The sequence below is a fragment of the Lepus europaeus genome, chromosome 19 (genome assembly GCF_033115175.1).
Source record: "Lepus europaeus isolate LE1 chromosome 19, mLepTim1.pri, whole genome shotgun sequence".
Classification (NCBI taxonomy): domain Eukaryota; kingdom Metazoa; phylum Chordata; class Mammalia; order Lagomorpha; family Leporidae; genus Lepus; species Lepus europaeus.
The window spans coordinates 10,313,852-10,338,262 of record NC_084845.1 but is presented as its reverse complement, the minus strand read 5'-3'; the positions used below and the strand labels follow the sequence as shown (position 1 = coordinate 10,338,262).

The window sequence follows — 24,411 nt, the reverse complement described above, 5'->3', positions numbered from 1 at the left end:
GTGACCTCAGACAACCCCATCTCCCACTCGGAACTGGAGCTGCCTCCTTTGCCAAAGGGGTCTCAAGACTCCCTCCTCCCGAGGGAGGAGGCGGTGGCACAGGCGGGCGGTACCCGGAGCTTCCCTGTGCCGGGCCCAGCAGCGTGGGAGAGTTTCAGGGAGGAACCCCAACCGGCCCAGCCGGCAGAACCAGCGTCTCGGGAGGGAGGGGGACCCGGGGTGGGGAGCCCGCTCCTGCTCGGGCCTGCCTGGATCCTGGGCGCTGACCCCCTCCTGGCCCAGCGCCAGGGAACACGGCGCGGCTTCTCCCAGTTCCGCTCCTGGGATCGCACTGGGAAGCGTCCAGAATCTGGTTCCCCAAGCAGGTAAACACAAGGGTCAGCGCAGGGGCAGCCCACGGCCCTGGAGGTCACCCAGGAGCCCTGTGCCCGGGGACAGGGGGACAGGCGCTCTTCCCCCACTCTGAAATCTTGCTCTCCACTTACGGGGGCTCTGGGGGATGGGGCAGCATTCTCTCCAGAGAGACAGCCTAGAGTGTTCAGGTCGCCGGCCCCCGGGGGGACTGTGGGAGCCCAGAATAGGGCCTAGGGATCAGCGCAAGCTGCTTGAAGGAGGGGAAACCCTGGCCGGGACCCAAAGGATGGGGAGCAGAACTCTGCACCTGCCGGTCCACGACCGCCCCCAGGCCGAGCAGAACTCTGCACCTGCCGGTCCACGACCGCCCCCAGGCCGAGCAGAACTCTGCACCTGCCGGCCCACGACCGTCCCCAGGCCGAGCAGAACTCTGCACCTGCCGGCCCACGACCGTCCCCAGGCCGAGCAGAACTCTGCACCTGCCGGCCCACGACCGTCCCCAGGCCGAGCAGAACTCTGCACCTGCCGGCCCACGACCATCCCCAGGCCGTAGCATCCCTTTCTCCGTCATTTACTCAACACCAGCCACTCCCTGGACACCTGACTGTGCTCACCGGGCGGCTCCAGTCTCTGCCTCCCGCAGCATCCGGCCAGGCACCGGCCAGGCAAACTCCTGGTGGGGGAGGAGGCCTCCATGAGGGCAGCACAGGCAGCGTGGCCAGGCTTGTACTGGGGAGCCCAGAGGAGGCCTCTAGGACCATTAGGGAGGGCTTCCCTAATGATGAGCGGGAGCTGAGATGGGGCAGGAGGGAAGGGCCCCCCCACTCTCACCGTGGGGTGCTAAGGACACCGCCCCAGCTCTGCCATCGTGCAACTCCCGGGCGCACGGACGCTGGGGATGCCAGGGTGGGGCTGGGGCAGGGGTGCCTGACGCAGCCAGGGGAGGCAGCCAGGGCCTCTCCAACAGGAGGGGGCTCTAAGCCAAGAGCTGAAAACTGGGGAGCTGGCTGACGAGGGGAGAGCGGTGCAGAGGGAGCGTGGGCGTCCCTGGAAACGGAACCAGGGCGCGGGAAGGCAGAGCCAGCGGGACCGCGCGGCCCCTCCCCTCCCCGGGGGACACCAAAGCCGCCAGCCCCGCTTGTCCTCCACGTTTAATCCGGTATCACAGAAGCACCAATAAATAGTTCCTCCCCGGCCCCGCGACCTTGCACCTGCCGCGGGCAGGACCCCGAGCACCGCGGCCCAGGCCAGCCGAGCTCGGCGGCGCTCAGGATCCCAGCGAGGAGTACAGAGGGGCAGGAGCCAGTGCCCGCAGTGGGCGGAGCCTCGGGGCCATGCCCCCTCCCGGGGGCGTGGCTTCTCAGGGGGCGTGGTTCTCGTCGGCAGCTGTCACTATGACGTCCATCCAAATGCGCATGGCCTCCGGACTCGGGGCCACCATGTAGAACAGACGTTCGTAGGTCTTGACGCAGAAGGTCAGGCGGGGGTTGGGGCTCTGGCATGAGCAAGGGAGGAGGGTGGTTAATGCGGCAGGCGCCGGCCACAGCCCGGGTTCGAGTCCCAGCCTGGTGTTGAAGAGGACGCACATCCACACAATAACTTACTCTCCCCCCAGCCTTCTACACTAGAAACCTAGGCGTTCAAACGCCCCTCCCCCAACCTCGGTCCCCCTATTTCGGAGAGTTCGTGTCCAGAGCCCATGCAAATCCCTCACATGCATTATCCGCTTTTTTCTTTTTTAAGCCTCTCGACATCTCCGAACGAAAGGGTTACAGAGTGCCCATTTTGCAGATGGCAAAACTAAGGCTGCAGAAACTTTACACGCCACTGGCCCCATTGCCACTGGGCAGCTCCAGCCAGAGGCCCAGGCCTTACACAGCTCTCTTGTTTCTTTGCTCCCCAGCCTGGCATCCGACTTCACCAAGTGTGGCTGAGAGCCAGAGGCAGAGGGCTTCACCCATGGGAGCAGCTGGGCACCCTGCCCGCGGGGACCTAGGGCTGGGTAAGGCTGGCTCCAGGGGCTCCCACCAGGAAGGCTGGCCGGCCAGGGCGGGGGCTTCACCTTGGAGGCGCAGCGCAGGTGGTCGTAGTAGACTTCCTCGATGGCCTGGAAGTAGATGACGCCCTTGAGCTTGGTCTCTTCCTTGTCTGGAGCAGGGAAGAAGGTAGAAAGGCCCGTGAGAGGGGGTCGGGGAGGTCCCTGGCCCGGGGAGCGAGCGGGTGCTGAGGCTGCACCAGGCTTGGGTGAGGGGGCTGGAGGAGACAGACAGGGGCTGCGAGGGGAAGGGGCTCAGGAAGAGGTCTGAGACAATCGGTTCCCTGGAGAGGGGGGGCCGAGAGGTCTGGGCCCCGGCGCGGAGGGGACGCAGGGTCAGAGCCCTCGGGGGCCCTCCGGCGCCGGGCCAGGCTTACCCGCATAGTAGGCCAGGCGGCGCGCCTGGCGGTCGAAGCAGAACCACCGCTTCCTCCAGGTCTTGATGCGGCCACCCATCTTCACCAGGGGCCCGCGGCAGCAGCCCCCGGACACGCGCACGTGCGGGCAGTTCTCCGTGTTGTGGCCCCATCGCTCCAGGTGCTGCCGCAGGTCCAGCACTCGGGGGCCCGGGGGGCGTGGCGGGGGCGTGGGCGGGGCCTGGGGAGCCACAGGGCTGGTGACATCAGAGCGAGGCCTGCCCCCTGGAGCACGCCCAGGCAGCCCGGGACAGCCACATTCACAGGGACCCCCAGGGCCGCGGCCATGGTCTCTGATGCTGGGCCGGTGACTATAAGCCAACTGAGGGTCAGAAATTAAACCGCCCGTGGGAGGCCACCAGCAGCTTCCCGGTGCAGGGTGGGGACGTGAACCCAGGTTCCCCTGAACTACAGAGCTGGCGCTTAACCTGGGGAGGCACAGCAAGGGGGGGGGCAAAGCAGGGTCCCCAGGGCTGCCTCTGCCGGACGGGGGCCAGGGTGGTCAGCCGGTGCCCAGTGAATGGGCACTGTTCACGTGATTGGCAGTATTGTGCCTGAGGCGGCCCTGGGGGCTCCTGGGAAATACGGACGGAGGCGTGGTCAGCTCAGGATGGGGTCTGCAGGCTGGACAAGCCCCCAGGGCCGTGCCACTGACACTGCAGGTCCACTGAGTAGGGAGGGCATAGAAAACTGAAGTGAGCCACGCCTACAAGTGATGAGAAACAGAGACAGACCGAGGGCGAGCGGCAGCGGCAGTGAGGCTGGGGGGACCCCTCCCCCAGGAGAGGAAGGACCAGTTTAAAAGCACCGAGGGGCCTGAGGCCTCACCGGCGTCACCTCCCCATCCACCCAGCGGCGACACCAAGGCCAGCAGGGATGACCTTCCCCAAGCCACCCTTTCATTAACGGCTCCATTTGCCAGCGAGGGAAGCCGCAGGGTTCCCCCAGCGAGGAGTGGCCTGGCCGGCCAGCCCCCATCCAGGAGGGGAGCAGTGACAGGCCAGGGGTCCCCTCTGCGAGCCTCGGTTCCGGCGTGCAAACCCAGGGGTTCCGGCAGCACGCCCCGGCCCCAGGCTGACTCAGGGCTGAGCCGGCTGCTGTCTGGCGTTGAATAAATGATGAGGCCACAAAGGAGGGGCGATGGCCAAGCAAGGCAGCTGCATGTTTTAACGAAGCCAAGCTCAGGCCTGACAACCCATGAGGCTCCACCCACTCCCCCCCATCACTCCCCAGCACCTGCTGCTGTGCTGTTGCTCCAGGTGGCACCCCCAGCTGGGACATCAGCCTCCCACTGTGTGTGGTGGGGGGGAGGGGTTTAATTTTGGCTCCCCGGGAACCCAGGGCCTGGCTGCGCAGGCGCCGTCAGCACTCAATAAATGCAGTGGGCAAACTGCGCTTGTGTGTGGGACAAATGTGAGCCGCCTCCACCTGGGTCCACAAGGAAAATGCGTGGGATGACAAAGCCACGCGTGGCTGGCGCCACGGCTCACTAGGCTAATCCTCCGCCTGCGGCGCCGGCACCCAGGGTTCTAGTCCCGGTTGGGGCGCCGGATTCTGTCCCAATTGCTCCTCTTCCAGGCCGGCTCTCTGCTATGGCCCGGGAGGGCAGTGGAGGATGGCCCAAGTGCTTGGGCCCTGCAGCCGCATGGGAGACCAGAAGAAGCACCTGGCTCCTGGCTTCGCATTGGCGCAGTGCGCCAGCCATAGCGGCCATTTGCGGGGTGAACCAATGGAAGGAAGACCTTTCTCTCTGTCTCTCTCTCTCTCTCACTAACTCTGCCTGTACAAAAAAAAAAAAAAAAAAAAAGCCACGTGTGACTTCCAGCATCGTGTGCACAAACTCTCGACTCCATTTTCCATGAAGCTTTTGGGGGTTCTCCCAGTTACTCACAAAGGACAGTTTGATCCGTGCATGTAAGTTACAAGTGAGAAAAAAAAAAAAAAAAGATTCCAAGGCCTCCCAGAAGTGAAGAGGCCGGCATGGAGCTGAGCTCAGGAAGGAAGGGGTGGGAGGATTCTAGATCATTCTCTATAAGAAAAGCCACGCTTGCTCGCTTGCTCGCTCGGCTTGTGTGGTGAGCATAAGGAAAAAGACAACTTGAATGCGAAAGCCGCTGCTTAACCTAGACCGTGAAGAAGTTCTGGGGGCCAGCGTTGTGGCGTAGCAGGTTAGGCCTCTGCCTGTGATGCGGCATCCCCCACTTCCGATCCAGCTCCCTGCCACTGCGCCTGGGGAAGCAGCTGGGGCTGGCCCAAGTCCTTGGGCCCCTGCACCCATGAGGGAGACCCGGAGGAAGCTCACTTTGGCCTGGCCCAGTCCTGGCCTTCGCGGCCATTTGGGGCGTGGACCAGTGACTCATCCCATGCAGAGGAAGGAGAAGGGGTGAGGATGAGACTCAGTCTCTCTCCCCTCTCTCTCTCTCTCTCTCTCTGTAACTCTGCCTTTTAAATAAATAAATAAATGAATAAATAATAAATCTAAAAGAACCCCATATAGAATAAATGAGGCTCTTCCCCCACAAATAAACGACACTTTTAAACAAGTACGGGGGGCAGGTGTTTAAGCTGACGGTTCAGACCCTGGTTGAGATGCACCTGTCCCATGCCCCCGCGCCCGGGTCTCATTCCTGACTCCAGATCCCGGCTAATGCAGACCCTGGGAGCCTGCAGGAGGACGGCCCAAGTCCTTGGCCCTGCTACCCACATGGGAGACCGGATGGAGTTCCCGGCTCCTGGCTTCCTCCCAGCGCAGTCCCAGCCACCGAAGGCATTGAGAGAGTGGATCATAGGTGGGAGTTCTCTGTCTCTCTCTCAGATACACATCTTTAAAAAATGAGGAGGGCTTTCAGAAACATGTTAAGCAATGGCCAAACAGACCAACTATGAAATGATATCCTGGAGACAGCCAAGGGAATCAGGAAATGGCTGCATATCAGGATGCTACAGGAGTATTAACAACCTCCTGAGCGGGACAATACACGTCTATGCTAATCAAAACCTATCTACTGGAGATGCAAAGAGAGGTACGGGAGGAAGGAGACAACGTCTACAACTTGGCTTTAACATATTCTGGCGGGGCCGGCGCCGTGGCTCACTTGGTTAATCCTCTGCCTGTGGCACTGGCATCCCATATGGGTGCCGGATTCTATCCCAGTTGCTCCTCTTCCAGGCCAGATCTCTGCTGTGGCCCGGGAGTGCAGTGGAGGATGGCCCAAGTGCTTGGGCCCTGCACCTGCATGGGAGACCGGGAGGAAGCACCTGGCTCCTGGCTCCGGATCAGCACAGCGCCGGCCGTAGCGGCCATTAGGGGAAGACATATTCCGGCGGGGCCGGCGCTGCGGCGTAGCGGGTAAAGCCACCACCTGCAGTGCCGCCATCCCATATCAAGTGCAGGTCCCTCCTCCTCTGCTGATGCTCCTGGGAAAGCAGCAGAAGATGACCCAGGGGCTTGGGCCCCTGCACCCACATGGGAGACCCGGATGGAGTTCTAGGCTCCCAAGTTCAGCCTGGCCAAGCCCTGGTCACTGCCGGCATGTTGGGAACAAAGGAGCAGATGGACTCAATCTCCCCCCCGCCCTTTGCCTTTCAAATAAACATAAATAAATCTTTGAAAAGAAGCTGCAGCACAGGGTGGGGTCAGTAAGACAACATCTGGAAAGCCAGCCAGCCCGATGCCCAGGCAAGGCCACGGGGGCACTTGGTAGCTTTCTGAGCCCTTTGCTCTACCTTTGCTGGTGCCTGTACGTATCTGTACCTTTTTTTTTTTTTTTTTTTTTTTGACAGGCAGAGTGGATAGTGAGAGAGAGAGAGAGAGACAGAGAGAAAGGTCTTCCTTTTTGCCGTTGGTTCACCCTCCAATGGCCGCTGCGGCCGGCGCATCTCGCTGATCCAAAGCTTGGAGCCAGGTGCTTCTCCTGGTCTCCCATGCAGGTGCAGGGCCCAAGCACTTGGGCCATCCTCCATTGCCTTCCCGGGCCACAGCAGAGAGCTGGCCTGGAAGAGGGGCAACCGGGACTAGAACCTGGTGTGCCGGCGCCGCAAGGCAGAGGATTAGCCTGTTAAGCCACGGCGCCGGCCACGTATCTGTACCTTTTTAAAAACAAATACAAATCGACAAATTTTAAATGATTGCTGAAAGCCCCAGTGCGTGGCTGCCCTGTTTCCCTAGTAACTGCGGACATGGTCGCCCACATACAGAGGGGAAACCGAGGCCCAGACACGGGGCGGGAGGGGAGAGGCGGGGACGCGAGGAGCGGAGGTGCGGAGACCGAGCAGGGAGGCGCGGAGACCGAGCAGGGAGGCGCGAGAGGAGGGGGTGCACTGACCGTGATGGCTGCCACGGCGCGGCCTGGGGGACCTTCTGTGCTCCTTCTCGTCCCTTCCTGGGGATCGGGATGGAGGAATCATGAGGAAGTGGGTCTGAAGGTGTGGGGGAACTCACGGGGCCCTGGGTCTGAGGGAGGGGGGCGGGGCATGGGCCCTGGGTCTGAGGGAGGAGGGCAGGGCATGGACCCTGGGTCTGAGGGAGGAGGGGCTGGGGGCCTGGACCCTGGGTCTGAGGGAGGAGGGGCTGGGGGCCTGGACCCTGGGTCTGAGGGAGGAGGGCTGGGCCTGGACCCCTGGGTCTGAGGGAGGAGGGTGGGGCATGGGCCCTGGGTCTGAGGGAGGAGGGGCTGAGACCCCTGGGTTTGAGGGAGGAGGGCTGGGGCCTGGACCCCTGGGTCTGAGGGAGGAGGGACTGGGGCCTGGACCCTGGGTCTGAGGGAGGAGGGCTGGGCCTGGACCCCTGGGTCTGAGGGAGGAGGGCTGGGGGCCTGGACCCCTGGGTCTGAGGGATGAGGGGCTGGAGCCTGGACTCCTGGGTCTGAGGGAGGAGGGGCAGGGCCTGTGGGAGGAGGGGCAGGGCCTGCACTCCAGGTCTGAGGGAGGAGGCAACCTGGCAGGGGGGTCTGGGCCTTACCCTGGCCTTGAGCAGCCGCTCCCGCTCGGCCACGGCCTGCTGCAGGAGCCGCTCCATGTGGGCGATGTCCGGGTGGAAGGCTCTGCAGCTGGCGGAGGGAACAGAAGCGGCGGGGTCACGGCGGCTCAGCCCCTTCCTGCCGCCCCATCATGCCCCACACCTCACCTGCTCCCAGGGCTGCAGTTCAGCAGCTGGTAGAGGGGGTGTCTCCCAGGGTCCGTCCCCGCTGCGGGGACAGCTGAGGCCTCCAGGGGTCCTGGGGGAGAGGGCGGGCTGAGGGGGCTGCGGTGCACCGGGCCACGGCCCCACACTTCTCTGCTGGGGACCTGCGCCTGGCTGCTCCCGGCTCGGCCGCGGCAGGTACTCCTCACCTGTGCAATGGAGCGACAGGGGCCGCGGGGCTCCACTCTGGCCGGCTCGCTCTACTCTTCTCCGAGGCAGGCTCCCGGTCCTCCGGAGGCCGATGGAGCCCTGGGAAGACACGGGCCGGGTCAGACCACACCACCTCCCGCTGTCTGCTGTCTGCCGGCCCCCAGCAACCGGGGCTGGGGGAGGCTGGGGGAGGCTGGGTTTCTTTTCCAGGGTGATGAAGATGTTGCGCAACTCCGTGAGCCCTTTAGATGGATGAACTGTATGGTGCATCAACTCCATTTTAGTAAATAAATCTTTTTTAAAAGATTTTTATTTGAAAGGCAGAATTGGGCGTGGGGGAGATCCTCCGTCCACTGGTTCACTCCCCAAATGGTTGCAATTATAGGGGCAGGGCTGATCCAAAGCCAGGAGCTTCAGCCAGGTCTCCCATGTGGGTGCAGGGGCCCAAGCACTTGGGCCATTAGCAGATGCTGGATCAGAAGTGGAGCAGCCAGGACTAGAACTGGAGCTCATATGGGATGCCGGGCCCACATCAACCCTATCCTAACACAATGGTTTAAAGAATCAGGAGACAGCCCCACCGGGTGGGTGGTTATGGGGGCACCCAGGTGCCCTCACATAAGGCTGGGGGGCTTTATTGGAACAACCTGTATGAAGGCCAATTAAAAAAAATCCAAATCCAAATGCATAAACCCTGAGTCCGAATTCTGCTTCCGGAACTTAGCCTGTGGATGCCCGTGTACAAGTGCAGACGGTGCAAGGTCAGGGTCCCTCCAGGCAGTGCCGTCCCTGCCAGCAGAAGGCACAGGCAGGGGTGGGCTCTGGGCACAGCAGCTAAGGCACCGCTTGTGATGCCCTGGGTTTGAGTCCCAGCCTCGCTCCGATTCCAGCTTCCTGCTCGTGCACACCCTGGGAGGGAGCAGGCGATCGCCCGAGTGCTTGGCCCCTGCCACCCACTCGGGAGACCCACACGGAGTTCCAGCCTCCGGACTTCAGCCCGGCTCAGTCGTCTCGTGTTGGTACTTAGGAAGCGAACCAGAGGACGGAAGATCTCTCTCAGCCTCTGAGAATGAATTTTTAAAGAATTTTTTAAAATAAGGGGATGGAGTAAAGGAACCAGAGCCCGTGCACGTGGTGGACGGCTGTCAGTGTGAAACGGGGTGGGGTGCTGTCTGCACCCTGGTGGAGTCGTGCAAGCCCCAAAGGCAGGCACAGGAGAGCGAGGAGAGCGGGAAGCACCGGCCCCCCAGGCGTACAGAGGGGCCAAGTGCACACAGGGCCTCGGCAGACCCGCAGGAAGGGGCAACCCCGCAGCCCTGTGAACCGGTGACGGGGAGCAGCAGCGCGCGGCAGGGACCGGCAGTGGCAGCCTTGGCTCTCTACAATGTCGTGTGCTGTTAGGATTTAGAACAAGCATGAATACTAGTTTTTTGGTTTTTTTAAATAAATAAACATGCCAACTAAATACAACCTGTTTTCCTGGGCTAGATTTTTTTTTTTTTTTAGTAGAGGAAGTGTGAGTGAGACAACTGACAAGCTCTGAACGAAGTCCGTGGGTTTTAACAGTACCGGCGCCAGCTTCCTGATTTGGTCATTGGACTGTGGTTCTGTGAGAGAATGGCTTTGGCCTTAGGTAATCAATACAGAGGTACTTAGGAGCAAAAGGAATCGTGGCTCAGAAAACGCAGACAGGGGCTGGCGCTGGGTGGGGGAGGTTAAGCCACCGCCTGTGACGTTGGCATCACGTACAAACAGGGGTTCGAGTCCCGGCTGCTCCTCTTCCGACCCAGCTCCCTGCTAATAGCCTGGGAAGGCAGTGGAAGACCCTGGCCACCCTTGTGGGAGACCCGGATGGAGTTCCTGGCTCCTGGCTTTGGGCCGGCCCAGCCCAGTTGTTGTGGCCCTGTGGGGAGTGAACCAGCAGATGGAAGATTTGTGTGCTTGTATGTATCTGAAATTTTTAAAAAAGAAGTAAAAATAAAACAAATTTTAAATGATTTTTAAAAGCCCCAGCATATCTTTCTCTGTTTAAATCTGCCTTTTAAATGAATAAATCTTTAAAAAAGAAAAGTAAATTGTGTGTGCATTCAGAACGGATGATAAAGCAAACAGCAATTTGAGGGTAAGAAAGAAATAAACCGAGGCCAGTGCTGTGGCATAGCTGGTAAAGCCGCCACCTGCAGCGCCGCCACCCCATATGGGCAGCTGCTCCACTTCCGATCCAGCTCTCTGCTGTGGCCTGGGAAGGCAGTGGAAGATGGCCCAGTCCTTGGGCCCCTGTACCCACGTGGGAGACCTGGAAGAAGCTCCTGGCTCCTGGCTTCAGCCTGGCCCAGTCTCGGCCATTTCAGCCATTTGGGGAGTGACCCAGAGAGTAGAAGATCTCTCTTTCTCTCTGCCACTCCTTTTTTGTTAACTCTGACTTCCAAACAAGTAAATACAATTTTTTAAAAAAAGAAAGAAAACTGAAATTATTTTTTAAAGAAAAAACAGCAGCTACTCTGCACGGATGGAGCACCAGGACGAACAACGGGAGTCAGCTGTGTCATCGGGGCATCAACAAGACCTGCTGCCCTGGACCACAACGCATCAAGCCCACTGAGCCCATGAGTTACCAACGAGACTGAAGGCAAATCGCACCGGTCACCTGGCGCACGGGGCTTTCTTTGGAAAGCCACTGAGCGTCTGCCCTGTTCTTGCTGCGCAAGCCGCACGGCCACTTCTCTGTGCAGAAGGAATGACAGAACGAAAAGCTCGGCATTTGTCACTCGCCTCGAACGGCCCCACGGACCGAGGCGCCGACGCGAGGGGCAGAGACGGCGCCCTGGCTGAGTCATCGCGTCATACGAGAGCCTGGCCCAGCCCCGGCTCCTCTGCCTCCCGTCCAGCTTCCCGCTACTGCTCCCTGGGGGGCAGCAGGTGATGGCTCAAGTCCTTGGGACCCTGCCACCCACAGGGAGACCTGGCCGTGGCCTGGCCCAGCCCCGGCTCCTCTGCCTCCCGTCCAGCTTCCCGCTACTGCTCCCTGGGGGGCAGCAGGTGATGGCTCAAGTCCTTGGGTCCCTGCCACCCACAGGGAGACCTGGCCGTGGCCTGGCCCAGCCCCGGCTCCTCTGCCTCCCGTCCAGCTTCCCGCTACTGCTCCCTGGGGGGCAGCAGGTGATGGCTCAAGTCCTTGGGTCCCTGCCACCCACAGGGAGACCTGGCCTTGGCCTGGCCCAGCCCTGGCTGCCGCAGGCATCGGGAGAGTGAACCAGCGGATGGGCGCTCTCTTTCTCCCCATCTCTCTACCTTTCACATAAAATGAAATAAATTGTTTTTAAAAGGCCAGAGATACAAAGTCCCTGGGGCAACCTGCCAAAATGCTGAACCTGACTCAGCTCAGCCTCCACGTCCACCAGGACGCCAGGACAGGACCGGTGGAGGCAGAGGAAGCCGCCACCGAGTGCTGCTGTCCTGGAAACTGCCGGGAGGGGGGAGGCGTTTGGCTCCGTGTTAAGATGCCACTCAGGGGGCTGGCACTGTGGCCTAGCGGGTAAAGCTGCCGCATGTGATGCCGGCATCCCCTGTGGGTGTCACTCATGGCCCGGCTGTCCCACTTCCGATCCAGCTCCCTGCTAATGGCCTGGGAATGGCAGCAAAAGGTGGCCTAAGTGTTTGGCCCATGCCACCCAAGTGGGAGACCCAGATAACGCTCCTGGCTCCTGGCTGCGGGCTGGCCCAAGTCTGGCTGTTGCGGCCATTTGAGGAGTGAACCAGCGGATGGAAGCTCTCTCTCTCTCTCCCTCTATCCCCCCACCCACCGCCATAACTCTCTTTAAAATTTAAAAAGAACAACAGTATTATAAAAATAAAAGTCACTGCTGCACTGACGGGCCTCACGGCCACCACGGTGACAGCAGCCCCACCACCGAGCTCCCGCTGCGCACCAGGCAGCTCGCAAAGCACTCGACTGCGACAGCCCGCGGGGGCTGCTGGCCTTCCCATTCTGCAGCACAACAAACAGAATCACAGAGAAGGGTCTAGGTCCACGCAGGAAGGGACAGAACAGGTGTCTGGAGGCCGGCGCTGTGGCACAGTGGGTAAAGCCGCCACCTGCCATGCTGGCATCCCATACGGGCACAGGCTCCTGTCCCAGCTGCTCCTCTTCCCATCCAGCTCCCTGCTGTGGCCTGGAAAAGCAGTGGAGGATGGCCCAAGTGCTTGGGCCCCTGCACCCGCGTGGGAGACCCGGAAGAAGCTCCTGGCCTTGGCCTGGCCCAGCCCTGGCTGCTGCAGCTATCTGGGGAGTGAACCAGCAGATGAAAGTTCCCTCTCTCTCTCTCTGCTTCTTCCTCCCTCTCTGACTCTGACTTTCAAATAAACAAATCTTTAAAAACAACAACAACAGGTGTGGGAATCCGGCCGGAGCTATGCTCTCAGGCGTCACGTGGTCCTGGGAAAAGGGCACAGGACCAGGAAGAGGAGAGGGAGGGCGGACGGAGGGCGGTCTGTGAATTCTCACCCGCACTGCCTGTCTGTACGGCTGGGTAAGAAGGGCTCCCTGTTCTTCCCGCACCCTGGGCTCCCAGATGCCCCCTCGCAGCCACAGCCTGGGCACCTTTGTCTGCCCAGAGGCGTGGGGCTCAGATCCCAGCCCCGTCTCTCATGGGGTGTGTGGCGTCATGGCCAGATCACTCCTTTACTCTCGCTGCGTTTCCCCTTTAAAGAGAGGGTGGCATCCCCGGCCTTCCTCGCTGGTGGCAAGGATCAAACGAGTGACCTCACGCAGAGCACAAAGCGCCTGGCACAGCACGGCACCCGGGGCCCATGTCAGGGACCCCCAGGATCACGGGTGGCTAAGGGGTCTGCTGGGCTTTGAAGCCTCAGGTGCAGAGACGCCAGTAACCTAGGCAACAGCCCCGTGGGACAGCCGCGGCTTGCAGCCAAGTAGCTACAGCTCTGCAAGGCGCCCCGAGCAGTGGCTACACCGACACCCCAGCTCAGGAGCCTGAGCTCAAGTCTCACCTCCACTCCTGACTCCAGTTTTCTCCTGATGCACACCCTGGCAGGGTCCCTGCCCCCTACGCAGGCGGCCCAGATGGAGGAGCGAGCTCCTGGCACACCTCGGCTGTTCCATGAACCAGTGGATGGACGATCTCTCTCTCTCTCTGGCTGCCTTTCAGATTAATTAAGTAAGCAAATAACTAAGTTTGTGCGATGGAAAGGGGAGCAGCCTTTAGGCATAGTAGCACAGCCACTGCTTGCCATGGCCGCATTCCACATCAGGGCCTGGGTTTGAGCCCCACTTCTGCTCCCAACCCCGGCTTCCTGCTACCGCGCGCCCTGGGAGGCAGCCCGTGTGGCTCAGCGACCTGGGTCCCTGACACTCACGTGGGAAGTCTGGATGGAGCTGTGGCATCTGGGGAGCGAACCACACAGAAGCGAGAATCTATCTTTTTCTGCCTCCCAAATAAAGTAAAATAAATTAAGTAGCCTTTTCCTATTTTTCGCTAAGCCACGTTGCCGGGCCACACGGTTAGCACACACCTCTTCCAGGCTGCACAAGGACCAGTTGGAAAGTTACCTTCCCTACGGCAAAGCCCCTAGCCCTTGCCCCACATAATAAAGGCACCCAGTCTGGGGCTCCCTCTAAGCCAGCGGTGGGGGACATTTTGTTCTGCCAAGGGCCAGCTGCATATTTCTAACAAAACTCAAGGGCCACACAAAATTATCACCTTGCAAAGCAGCTCGCTACGGATTGAGTTTCCGAGTCCCACCTGTGGCTGCCTTGGCGGGGCCAGATCCAAGGATTTCTCGGCCTTGTACGGCCCGCGGGCTGGATGTTCCCGCCAAGCGACAGTCCGCACACCAGTGCAACCATGCGCCGTCACCAGAGCTGGGCTGGTTTTTGCCTCTCGGTAGCAGCGATCCCGTATGACCCAAAGTGGTAAGAGCACGTGGGCTCTTTTCCAAGTGCTAAAGATGGCTACTGTTGTGTATGTTGGTTAATAAAATTATAAAGATCACATTAAGTGTCAATTTGTCAGCTAAAAGTAACATATAGCAACATAGCACCTGCTACACATGCTATATAGCCCATTATACTCCATATAACCCATACTTGATACTATTCATAGTTAACACCATTACTGTGTGTACAAACACACACAGGTGTGCACACGCATGTGTGTTAACTGCACTGTTGTTCTGCAAAAACTCCACCCCCATCCCCAGGCAGGGGCAGCTCAAGGCCCCCAAAACAGCACCGCATAGCACACCCAGATCCCGGGGGATTAAGAACAGGAGTTCTGAAAACTCAGGGCCCAGGTTCAAGTTCCGCCTGCCCCGCTCTGCCCAGCTCCTTCACCTCTGTGCCTCGGTGTGGGCGCCCACAGCCTGGCGATCGGACCTGGACACAGACCGGATGGGCGGGTCTGCGCGGCGCCCGGCAAGCTCTCAGTAAGTACCCACCAGTCCGCTTGTGACTTACGTCCAATGCCAGCGTCACCCTCGGGAGGAAGCCTCCGGGGAGGCCAGCCAGAGCTGACCCACCCACGTCTGCAGAGCACCACGCCGCTGACGGCCAAGTGCTCAGGCGGAGCCGCACACTGTGCCCGGCTAACATCCACCCGGCCCGTGCGCTCTGCCATCCAGCCCGGCGACCCGCCCGCCAGCGAGCTGGGGCCCCGCTTCCAGGAGACCCGCGGTGCAGGTCGGGTTCTCGGGCGTCTGCCGCCCACGTGCGACACTCACACCGAGTTCCTGGCCCAGCCAAGGCTGCTGGGGGCATCTGGGGAGACAGCCAGCACGCAAGCTCGGTCTCTGCCTCTCTAATTACTGAATGAATTAAAAACAGAAAGGAGGGGCCTCCCCTGGGCAGCACTTTTTTCAGCCAGGGGAGGGGTGGCTGGCGGGGACAGGGGAACACAGTAATAAGGACCCTTTCCCAACCTCCCCACCGCAGCCAGCAGCCCGGGAAGCCCGCCCCGGGGCCAGGCACCTGCAGGGAGCTGTGGACGGAGAGGAGGCAGGAGGAGGCGGCGCTGGGGGCCGAGGGGTCCTGCAGCAGCAGCAGCTGTCGGTCCGTCTTCTGCGTGAACAGCAGCTGCGGAGCGGGGTGCCGGTGAAGGGGCGCGCGGGGTCTCCGCGGCGCCACGCCCCCGCCGCCCTCACCACGCCCCCGCAGCCACGCCCCGCCACCCACGCCACGCCCCCACCGCCCAAGTCTAGGTGAAAATAAAGGCCCAGTCACAGGGGGTGGGGACGTGGTTCTAAGTGTCCGGTGGCCGGGCACCAGCGAGGGCTGTGCGTGCTAACTGCGGAGGAGACCCCAAGGCCCAAGGCTGAGGGGCTGGGCCTGGACCCTGGGTGTGAGGGAGGAGGGGCTGGGGGCCTGGACCCTGGGTGTGAGGGAGGAGGGGCTGGGGGCCTGGACCCTGGGTGTGAGGGAGGAGGGCTGGGGGTCTGCACTCCAGGGTCTGAGGGAGGAGGGCCTGGGCCCTGGGTCTGAGGGAGGAGGCCTGGGCCCTGGGTCTGAGGGAGGAGGGCTGGGCTACCCCCACACCTTCGTGAGGGCCTGGCCGGGCTCACAGACGTCCCCACTGGGTGATCCCTGAAGTTGACTGAGCTCCAGGAGTCGGCTCCGTTCCTGGGGGAAACAACATGGCCGGCCGGGTCTCAAGGTCAGAGTGGGCCTCCAGCAGCTGGCCCTGGTGCCAGGAGCCATCTGGGAGGCAGGGAGGGGGTGGGCTGACGCTGGGCAGTGGGGGCGGGGCCGGCTGGGGGCCGCTCACCTGAGTCAGGGCCTGAAGGGCCTCCTCCTTCTTCCGGCTCAGCCCGCGGCTCTCGGCCGCCATCTGCTCCCCCAGCGACTTGAGCTGCTCCTCCAAGACCTGGATCCGGCGCTGCAGGGCACCCCCTCCCCGTGACTCAGCTGCCCCAGGTCCCCCCACCCCAGCAGAGCCTGCTGGAGAGGCCTGGGGTTTGCTCCACCCCCTGCTTGGGGCCATGGCATCTGAATGGGGGGGGCACAAGGTTCAGAGTCCAGCTCCCCGGTGCCCACTTCCCTTCTGGGGTCCAGGAGAGGCCTGGGGGGCTTGGAGGGGGCAGAGGATCTGATACCCAGGCGGAGCTGGAGGGAGACAGAGTTCCAGAGAGACTTGCCCAGAACAGAGAGAGAGAGAGAGACAGACAGACAGACGAGATCAGGACAGAGATGCGGACAGAACCAGAGGATGGGGAGGCAGGAGACACAGTAGGGAGGGGAGCCATGCCAGGCCCAGACCAGAGAGCGACAGAAACCACCCGGGACGCAGGGGCACAAAGGGAGGAGTGGGAGAAGGTGCGGGAACAGAGGTGGGGAGGAGACCCATAGGGCCAGGCCGATGGACGTGCCGGGGCAGGGGCAGACTCGGGGCTGTGAGGCCCGGAGCGTGGCGGCAGGGCTGGGGCAGGCTGCAATCCGGGCTCAGTGCCTCACCGACCTTGGCAAAGATGCCTGGAGCCCCCCAACCCAAAAACCAGGGCCTGGCTTGGAGGTTTCCTTGATGCTCCCAGAGAAAATACGCATGCAATTCGGGGACCGCGTCTGGTGCCCGGGAAGCCTTCACAGGCGAGCGCAGTGGGGCCCACGGCGCAGGGGACACGGGGCGGGCGAGGCGGCAGTGGGGCCCACCTTGTGCTGCGCCACGCTGGCCTGAAGCTCCTGGACCCTGGCCTCGGGCGCTGGGGCCCCGGCGCGGTCCTGCTCCTGCTCCTCCTCCTCCTGCCTGCTCTCTCGCTCCAGCTGCTGGAACTCCAGGTCCTCGTAGGCGCGCTGGGCCACCTCCAGCTGCTCCCTGGCCTGCGGGCGAGCACACGAAAGCGCCATGGAACGGGGCCTGGGCGTCCACCCAGAGAGGCGCAGGCTGGCCCCTGGGTCTCCCCCCGGCCCTCACCTCCTGCACCCCCTGCAGAAGCTGCTGGCGCTGGCCTTCGGGCTGTGAGTCGAGCTGTCCCTGGGCCTCCCGGAGTCTCTGGCGGAGACCCTCCACGCGGTCCCGCTCCTGGCTCAGGCGTCTCTGCTCCTGAAAGGGCGGGCAGGTGGGCTCTCAGCCAGGACCGCGGCGGCCTGGGGTGCCGGCTCCACCGGGGCGGGCAGGGGCCCCGCTGTCTGGCCGGCTTCCGTGCAGGTGCCCCCAGGGAACAAACCTTGTGGAGCCGGATGTTGCCCCCCAGTGGGGATCGTGAAACACAGAGGTGTGGACCCCACAGCGAGCGGGGATCGCTACTGAGGGAGGCCAAGGCTGCGTGGACGTGGGCTTCGAGAGTGAGCCCCAAACCCAGGGCGCCCTGGGACCTGGGGACACAGAGGCCGCTGGAAGGACATGTTGGGCAGAGGGCACAGCACAACACAAATGCACAGAGATTTGAAAGTAAAAGGACTTTGGGGCTGGTGGTGTGGCCTAGTGGGTAAAACTGCCGCTGGTGACTGACATCCCATGTGGGTGCCAGTTCCTGTCCCGGCTGCTCCACTTCTGATCCAGCTTCCTGCTAGTAGCTTGGGAAAAGCAATAGAAGATGGTCCAAGTGTTTGGGAGACCCGGATGGAGCTCCTGCCTCGGGCCTGGCCCAGCACTGGCCATTGCAGCCATTTAGAGAGTGAACCAGCAGATGGAAGATCTCTCTCTCTCTCTGTGTAACTCTGATTTTCAAAATAAATAAATCTTAAAAAAATAAGGAAGGGAACTTGATGGGCACACCCCAGGTGGAAGAGGACTTGGAGGTGGGAGGAGAGGAGGTGTGGGCTGGGCGAGGGCAGCAGGGAGGCAGCACCTGCAGCTCACGGGCGGGGAGGTGCCCGGGCGTGGACTCCCTGGCAGGTGGGCCAGCCGGCAGGGGGCAGCTCCTTCAGGAATCCCCCACACCGTGGGGGCAGCAGGCACGGGAAAGAGGGGCAGACAAGGGACAGAAAGTGGGGGCGGGGGACAGGCTCCAGGTGAAAGACAGAGAGGGGGTGGGGCCGGGCCCAGGCCAGCAAGACAAAGAGGCGGAGGGCGTGGAGAAGAGCTGCCAAGGATGCTTGTGGAGGCGGTGAGTGAGTTCTGGGTGGGAGGGAGACAGCCCGGGCCCGGAAGCCTGGGGCAGGGAGGAAGCGGGCCAAGAGCTCCGGTTCTGCACTCCGCCTGCGGGAAATCCCAACATCGGGATGCCTGGTGAGGGCTGGCGCGGTGGCACAGCAGGTTAAGCAGCCACGGTGACACCAGCATCCCATAGGAGTGCGGGTTTGTGACCCTGCTGCTCCACTTCCTGTCCAGCTCCTTGCTAATGTACATGGGAAGGCAGAAGAAGTGCCTGGGTCCCTGCCCCCCATATAAGAGATCCAGCTGGAGATCCAGGTGGAGTTCCCGGCTCCTGGCTTTGGCCTGGCCCAGCCCCAGCCACTGTAGCCATTTGGGGAGTGAACCACTGGGCAGATCTCTCTCTCTGTCTCCCCCTCTCTCGTTCTGCTGCTTCCAACATTTCAGAGAGCGACTGATAGAATGACAAGATCACCTGTTCCACCCTAGTGATAACGGACCTAAGCCATGGCCACCAATGGACATTGAAGTCTTTGGAAGGAAAAGTCCTAAGAAGAGACCAGGGTGTCCCCACTGGGACCTGTACCACCAGAGACAAGGCCCTGGGCGCTCGCTCGGAAAGCATCGAGCAGGCTGGAGCCGGCTGGAGTCTCCCCAGGTAACCAGTATGTGCCGCAGGGACAGACCCAGGCCCACGCCTCCACCGGACGTGGCTTCTCCAACCCAGAGCGTGATGACACAATACTTCCCAACCAGCGACCATCCAGGGGGCCTCTGGGGCACCCGATTCAAGCAAGGCACCTGCTAACTGTTGCTTTCCAGACAACCTGGGAGACAGGACAGGTTGGAGGTGAACCTGCCAACCCCCAAAGCCAGAATCACAGGGTGATGGATAGTTTAACAAAGGAGTTCTTATCTGGAAGTGACACGCCCACAGTACCGGGTGTCTGCCAGGGGCTACTTGGTTTTTAAGATTTTAATTATTTGAAAGGCAGAGTGAGAAAGAGAGAGATATCTTCCATCTGCTGGTTCATTCCTCAAATGACCACAAAAGCCGGGGCTGGCCCAGGCAGAAGCCAGGAGCTGCGAACTCCACCTGGGTCTCCCACTTGGATGGCAGGGACCCAAGGACTCGGGGCATCTTCTGCTACTTTCCCAGGCCATAGCAGAGAGCTGGATTGGAAGAGGAGCAGCTGGGACTCGAACCAGCACCCATATAGGATGCTGGCACTGCATGCAGTGGCTTTACCCACTATGCCACAGCGCCAGCCCCCACTGTTGGCTTTTAAAACTAGTGTGGCGAGATGGCTGTTTGGCAGGGTGGTTAAGTCACCACTTGGGACACCTGTGTCTCATATCCGTGTCCCTGGACTCAAGGCCTGGGTCTGCCTGGAGTCCAGCTTCCAGCTCAAGTGCAGCCTACGTGGCAGCAGGTGACGGCCCCAGGTCCCTGCCTCCCTCCTGGGAGACCCAACCTGCACTCCAGGCTCCTGGCTTCAGCCTGGCCCAACCTTGGCTGTTATGGGCATTTAGGGAGTGAACGGGTGGATGGAAGATCTTTCTCTGTGTCTCTGCTTTTCAAGTAAAACAATATATTTATAATAAAATAAGAAACAAGCCCAGCGACGAGGAAGCAAACCGGGGAGTGAGGGAAGAGCAGGTGGTGAGATCAGGAGTGGGCGTCTGACTTTGATTTCTGTGGGTGTGAAGTTTTCATTCGATGACATTTAAGAAACCATGAGGGGCCGGTGCCTGCAGTGCTGGCATCCCAGAGGGGCGCCGGTTCAAGTCCCAGCCGTGCCACTTCTAATCCAGCTCTCTGCTATGGCCTGGGAAAGCAGCAGAAGATGGCCCAAGTCCTTGGGCCCCTGCACCTGCATGGGAGACCTGGAAGAAGCTCCTGACTCCTGGTTTCAGACTGGCACAGCTACAGCCATTTGCAACCATCTGGGAGTGAACCAGCAAGTGGAAGACCTTTCTCTCTCTCTCTCTCTCTCTCTCTGCCTCTCTGAACTCTGTCAAATAAATAAATAAATCTTTAAAAAGAAACCATGAGAGAGGGAGCACAGAAAGAGGCCCCAGGGAGGCCTCAGGCCCTGTCTCCCTCCATCGTGTTGGGGAGGGAGGGGTGCACCTGCTCCTCATGCTCCCTGGAGCCCCAGTGTCCCCTGCCTGGGGCTCAGGCCCCCGGGGGGCACCACCAGGAACACCTGTCGCTGCAGAACTGACCTCCTCCCGCTGCTGCTCCCGGCTGCGGCTGCGCTGCTCCGTGGCCGCCTGCTGTCCCAGCAACTCCCGGAGCTGCTCCTCCTCCCGCCGGGCAGCCACGCGCTCCCCGGCCAGCTCGCCCCGCAGCAGGGCCACCTCCACCTCCATCTGCAAGGGGAGCAAGGGCGGAGGGGCTCTGAGGGAGGGCAGCGGGAGTGTGAACTGGGTGGGGAGGGAGGGCGGCGTGGGGCACCCAGCATCCCCTGGAAGTCAAGATCGAGGGAAAGGGCTGGGAGCCGAGGTCAGCCGGGCGCGCGCGGCCTCACCTCGATCCGCAGCTCCTTCCGCTGGCGCTGTAGCTCCTTCACGCGCTGCTCCATCAGGGCCACGCGGGTCAGGGCCTCCAGCTGCTGCCCCCGCAGGCGCCGCGCCGCCCCTCGCGCCCCTTCCCCAGAAGGGGTGGAGACGGAGGGCGTGGCCAGGCCCCGTGCAGAAGGCGTGGCCTCGGGCTGGAGCTGGAGAGGGCGTGGTCGAGTGCAGAGGGCTGAGTAGGTCGGCTCCCCACCCCCACTCGCCGCCGGCCGGGGGTCCCCTTCTGCCTGACTTAGCCATCGCGCCGTGCACCTGTCTCGGGCTCTTTCCTTTAACGTGGGAGCGGGCAGGCGCTGAGACCACCGACGGCCCCGGGAGGGGCTTTGGAGCGGGGGTCTCCTGGCACCACTGTCTCTGCCCGTGGCCTCCGGGCCTCTTCCCCGGCTCTCTGGGCTGCCACTCCGCCCCTCTGGATCTGCCTGAGTCTTGGGGGCCTCTCTGCCTTGGGGCATCTACATCCTTGGTTTCTGAGCCTTCCAGTCTTTCCAACCCCGTGTCTCCAAGGCCGTGCCTCTGCCTCCAAGTCCAGGCTTGGGTCTCAATAACCTCTCCCTATAACTGCATGTCTCCCCTACCCCGGCCCTGCTTGGGGTGGGTCCCTCTCTGGTTCCCCACACCCATGTCTGTCTCTGTCACCCTTGGGATCCACCTGTGTCTCTGGGCCTCCCCCTCACTCCGGTCTCTCCTCTTTGATTCCCCACACCCTGTGTGTCTGTCACCCTTTGGGGTCCACCTCCGCCTCTCTGAGCCTGCCCCTGTTCCTTCTGTCTCTCTGTGGTCTCCCCTGGCCTCAGCGTCTCTATCTGGTTCCCCACGCCTCTCTCTGTGTCTCTGTCACCCTTTGGGATCCACCTGTGTCTCTGGGCCTCCCTCCCCACCCCAGTCTCCCCTCTCTGATTCCTCTTACCCATGTGTGTCTGTCACCCTTTGGGGTCCACCTCCGCCTCTCTGAGCCTGCCCCTGGCTCACTCTCTCCGTCCCTCTGTGGTCTCTACCCCCCCACCTTAAAGTCTCTATCAGGTGCCCCACATCTGTCTCTGTCACCCTTTGGGGTCCACCTCTATGTCTCTGTGGTCTCCCCCGGGCTCGCTCTGTCTCTGAGGTCTCCCCCGCCCCGGGTCCCTGTCTAGCAGGTTCCCCACGCCCGTCTCTCTCTGTCACCCTTTGGGGTCCACTTCTATGTCTCTCTCTGATCTCCCCCGGGCGCGCTCTCTCTCTCTGGTCTCCCTGGGGCTCGCTCTCTCTCTCTCTCTCTCTCTCTCTGTGGCCTCCCCTGGGCGCGCTCTGTCTCTGGGGTCTCCCCCCGTCCCCGGGTCCCTGTCTAGCAGGTTCCCCACTCCCGTCTCTCTCTGTCTGTCACCCTTTGGGGTCCACTTCTATGTCTCTCTGTGGTCTCCCCCGGGTGCATGCTCTCTCTCTCTCTCTCTCTCTCTCTCTCTCTCTGGTCTCCCCAGGGCTCACTCGCTCTCTCTCATTCTCTCTCTCTCTTTCTCCCCGGCCTCCCCCGGGCGCGCTCTCTCTGTCTCTGGGGTCCCCCCCCTCGTCCCCGGGTCCCTGTCTAGCAGGTTCCCCACGCCCGTCTCTCTCTGTCACCCTTTGGGGTCCACTTCTATGTCTCTCTGTGGTCTCCTCCGGGCGCGCTCTCCCACTCTGGTCTCCCTGGGGCTCGCTCGCTCGCTCTCTCTGCGGCCTCCCCCGGGCGCGCTCTGTCTCTGGGGTCCCCCCCGTCCCCGGGTCCCTGACTAGCAGGTTCCCCTCGCCCGCCGCTCGGTGCGGTCTCCCGCGGCTGTCGCCCCAGGCACTCACCTCGTCGCGGCTGCTCTCGGTGCTGCTGCCCTCGCCGACTTCCTCCTCTTCCTCCGCCTGCTCAGCTCCTCGGCCGCTCGGAAGCTCCGCCGGGGCCGCGGGAGCCTCCTGCCGGCGAGGCTCCCCGGGGCGCCCCTGGGGCCGAGCAGCCCCATGAGGCGGGAGCTCGGCGTCGCTTTCCGGGGCTGGCGGCGGCGGAGGCCCCTCGTCCGGGCAGCTCCGCGTCCCCATGGCCTCTGCGGGCTCCGGCGGTGGGCGGGGCCCGGCGTTTCGGGGGCGTGGCCTGGTGGCCTGGGGGCGTGGCCTGGAGAGCCCCCCGGGAGGAGGGGCCTGGGAGTTCAAAGGGTGGGATTGAGCACTCCGAGGGCGTGGTCTGGAGCTTCCTGGGGCGGGAGACGAAGTTGGGGGGAGGTTTGACGGTTCCTAGGGCGACACACCCCCGGACCGAGGCCAGACTTCGAGTCCGGGGTCGCAGCTCGCCCCCTACTGGACTCTCCGGCCCCCCTCTCGCTCCTAACCTGGCGTCAGCCCGAGGCCCCTCTGCAGAGCCTCCAAAGCTCGGACATTTCCCACGCCGGCACCCGATCCCCACGCACGCGCGTCCCCGCAGCCCGTAGTCTCGGCTCCCGCCGTGGAGGGAGCAGCGCCCGTCCCTCCTTCCCCGGGGATCCGGGAGCCGGCTCCCAGTCTCCCGCTCGCTCTCTGACCAAGTCAGGAGCCGCAGCCTTCCCTCCCGGAACGCCCTGCACAAACTCCAGCCCCCTTCTGCCCCCGGACCCCTCCTCACCTGCGCCAGCTCCAGCGCACCCCGCTCTGCGCTCTGGGTGCTGCCGCTTCTGCCGACCGGGCAGGTGGCTGGGGAAGTGGACGCCCCGTCCCCCTCCCCAGCAGCCCGGAAGTGGAGGGGGGGACAACAGGTCCAACAGCTCCGAGGGAGGAGGGTGCCATCAGCCGGCCCCGCCCGCGGCCGCGGCACCGGGTCATCCGGGCCCCACCGGCCCCACCCCGGAGAACCCAGCATCACCACTTCCCACTCTGCCTCCAGCGCCCTCATTCCTGTTCCCTGGAGGGCCAGGTGGCTGTGGCTGCCTCCACAGGGGCCTCCCTCCTGCCCGGATCCTGGAGTCCTGAAGAGGAGATAGGAACGGAGATGGGGGCCTCTCCCCTCTAATAAGCCCTTTAGAAGGGCCCGGACCGGTTTGGGGAGCTGGACAGAGGGAGGGGGTGCCCTGAGCTGAGTCGGAGACCCGCGAAGAGAACAAGGTTAGTGTGCCCACCCCTTTGTTATGGGCGGAGGTCAGAGGTCAGAGGTCAGAGGTCTCAGCCGCTTTCCGCTTTGTGCAAAAACAGGAAAATCGAGGGATGTGAAAAGGGAGTCAGGTGTGGCTGCACGGTGGCCTAGTGCCACCCTCACAGCAGCCCCTCAGGGAAGGGCTTGCTGTCTCTCCGGGGAAACTGAGGCTGGGGCGGGGTGGAGCAACGGAATCCAAGGTCAACACAGGTGGGAAGTGCTGACCGGCTGCATTCTCGCCTGCCCGCTCCAGGCCCGGAAGTGCCTGGGAGATCACAGCCAGGATAGCGCCCGCGGCCGGTGCCACCCACCCGTCCACCGACCCATCAGAGCATCGCAGAGCCCGTTCCACAGACGAGGAACGGGGTGGGGGGCTCACGGGGGAAGGGGCTCGGAGGTGGGACCCTGCTGTAACCCAAGGAGAGGAGAAGCCTGTGTGTGTGTGTGTGTGTGCGTGCGCGCGTGCGCGCGTGCGCGCTTCTGCGAGCTAGAAATCCCCTCTTCCCGCCCCAGGACCTCTGCCGTGCCCAGCGTCCCCACTCCCCACCCCACACCCC

At 62.4% G+C, this 24,411-nt stretch overlaps 1 protein-coding gene across 1 annotated transcript; it reads right to left on the bottom strand.

Annotated features, from left to right (window-relative positions):
- Nucleotides 1-1,493: 1,493 nt before the first annotated feature.
- Nucleotides 1,494-22,794, bottom strand: PHLDB3 (pleckstrin homology like domain family B member 3). The gene is made up of 15 exons (XM_062176483.1): nucleotides 22,564-22,794; nucleotides 20,712-20,900; nucleotides 20,407-20,553; nucleotides 17,056-17,184; nucleotides 16,794-16,961; nucleotides 15,913-16,023; nucleotides 15,684-15,767; nucleotides 15,120-15,224; nucleotides 8,137-8,236; nucleotides 7,931-8,021; nucleotides 7,766-7,853; nucleotides 7,131-7,187; nucleotides 2,767-2,986; nucleotides 2,417-2,502; nucleotides 1,494-1,849 (listed from the first exon to the last, which is right to left on the bottom strand). Exons 1-15 carry the CDS (start codon nucleotides 22,792-22,794, stop codon nucleotides 1,715-1,717), a joined length of 1,941 nt encoding a protein of 646 aa, XP_062032467.1. The 3' UTR covers nucleotides 1,494-1,714.
- Nucleotides 22,795-24,411: the final 1,617 nt, after the last annotated feature.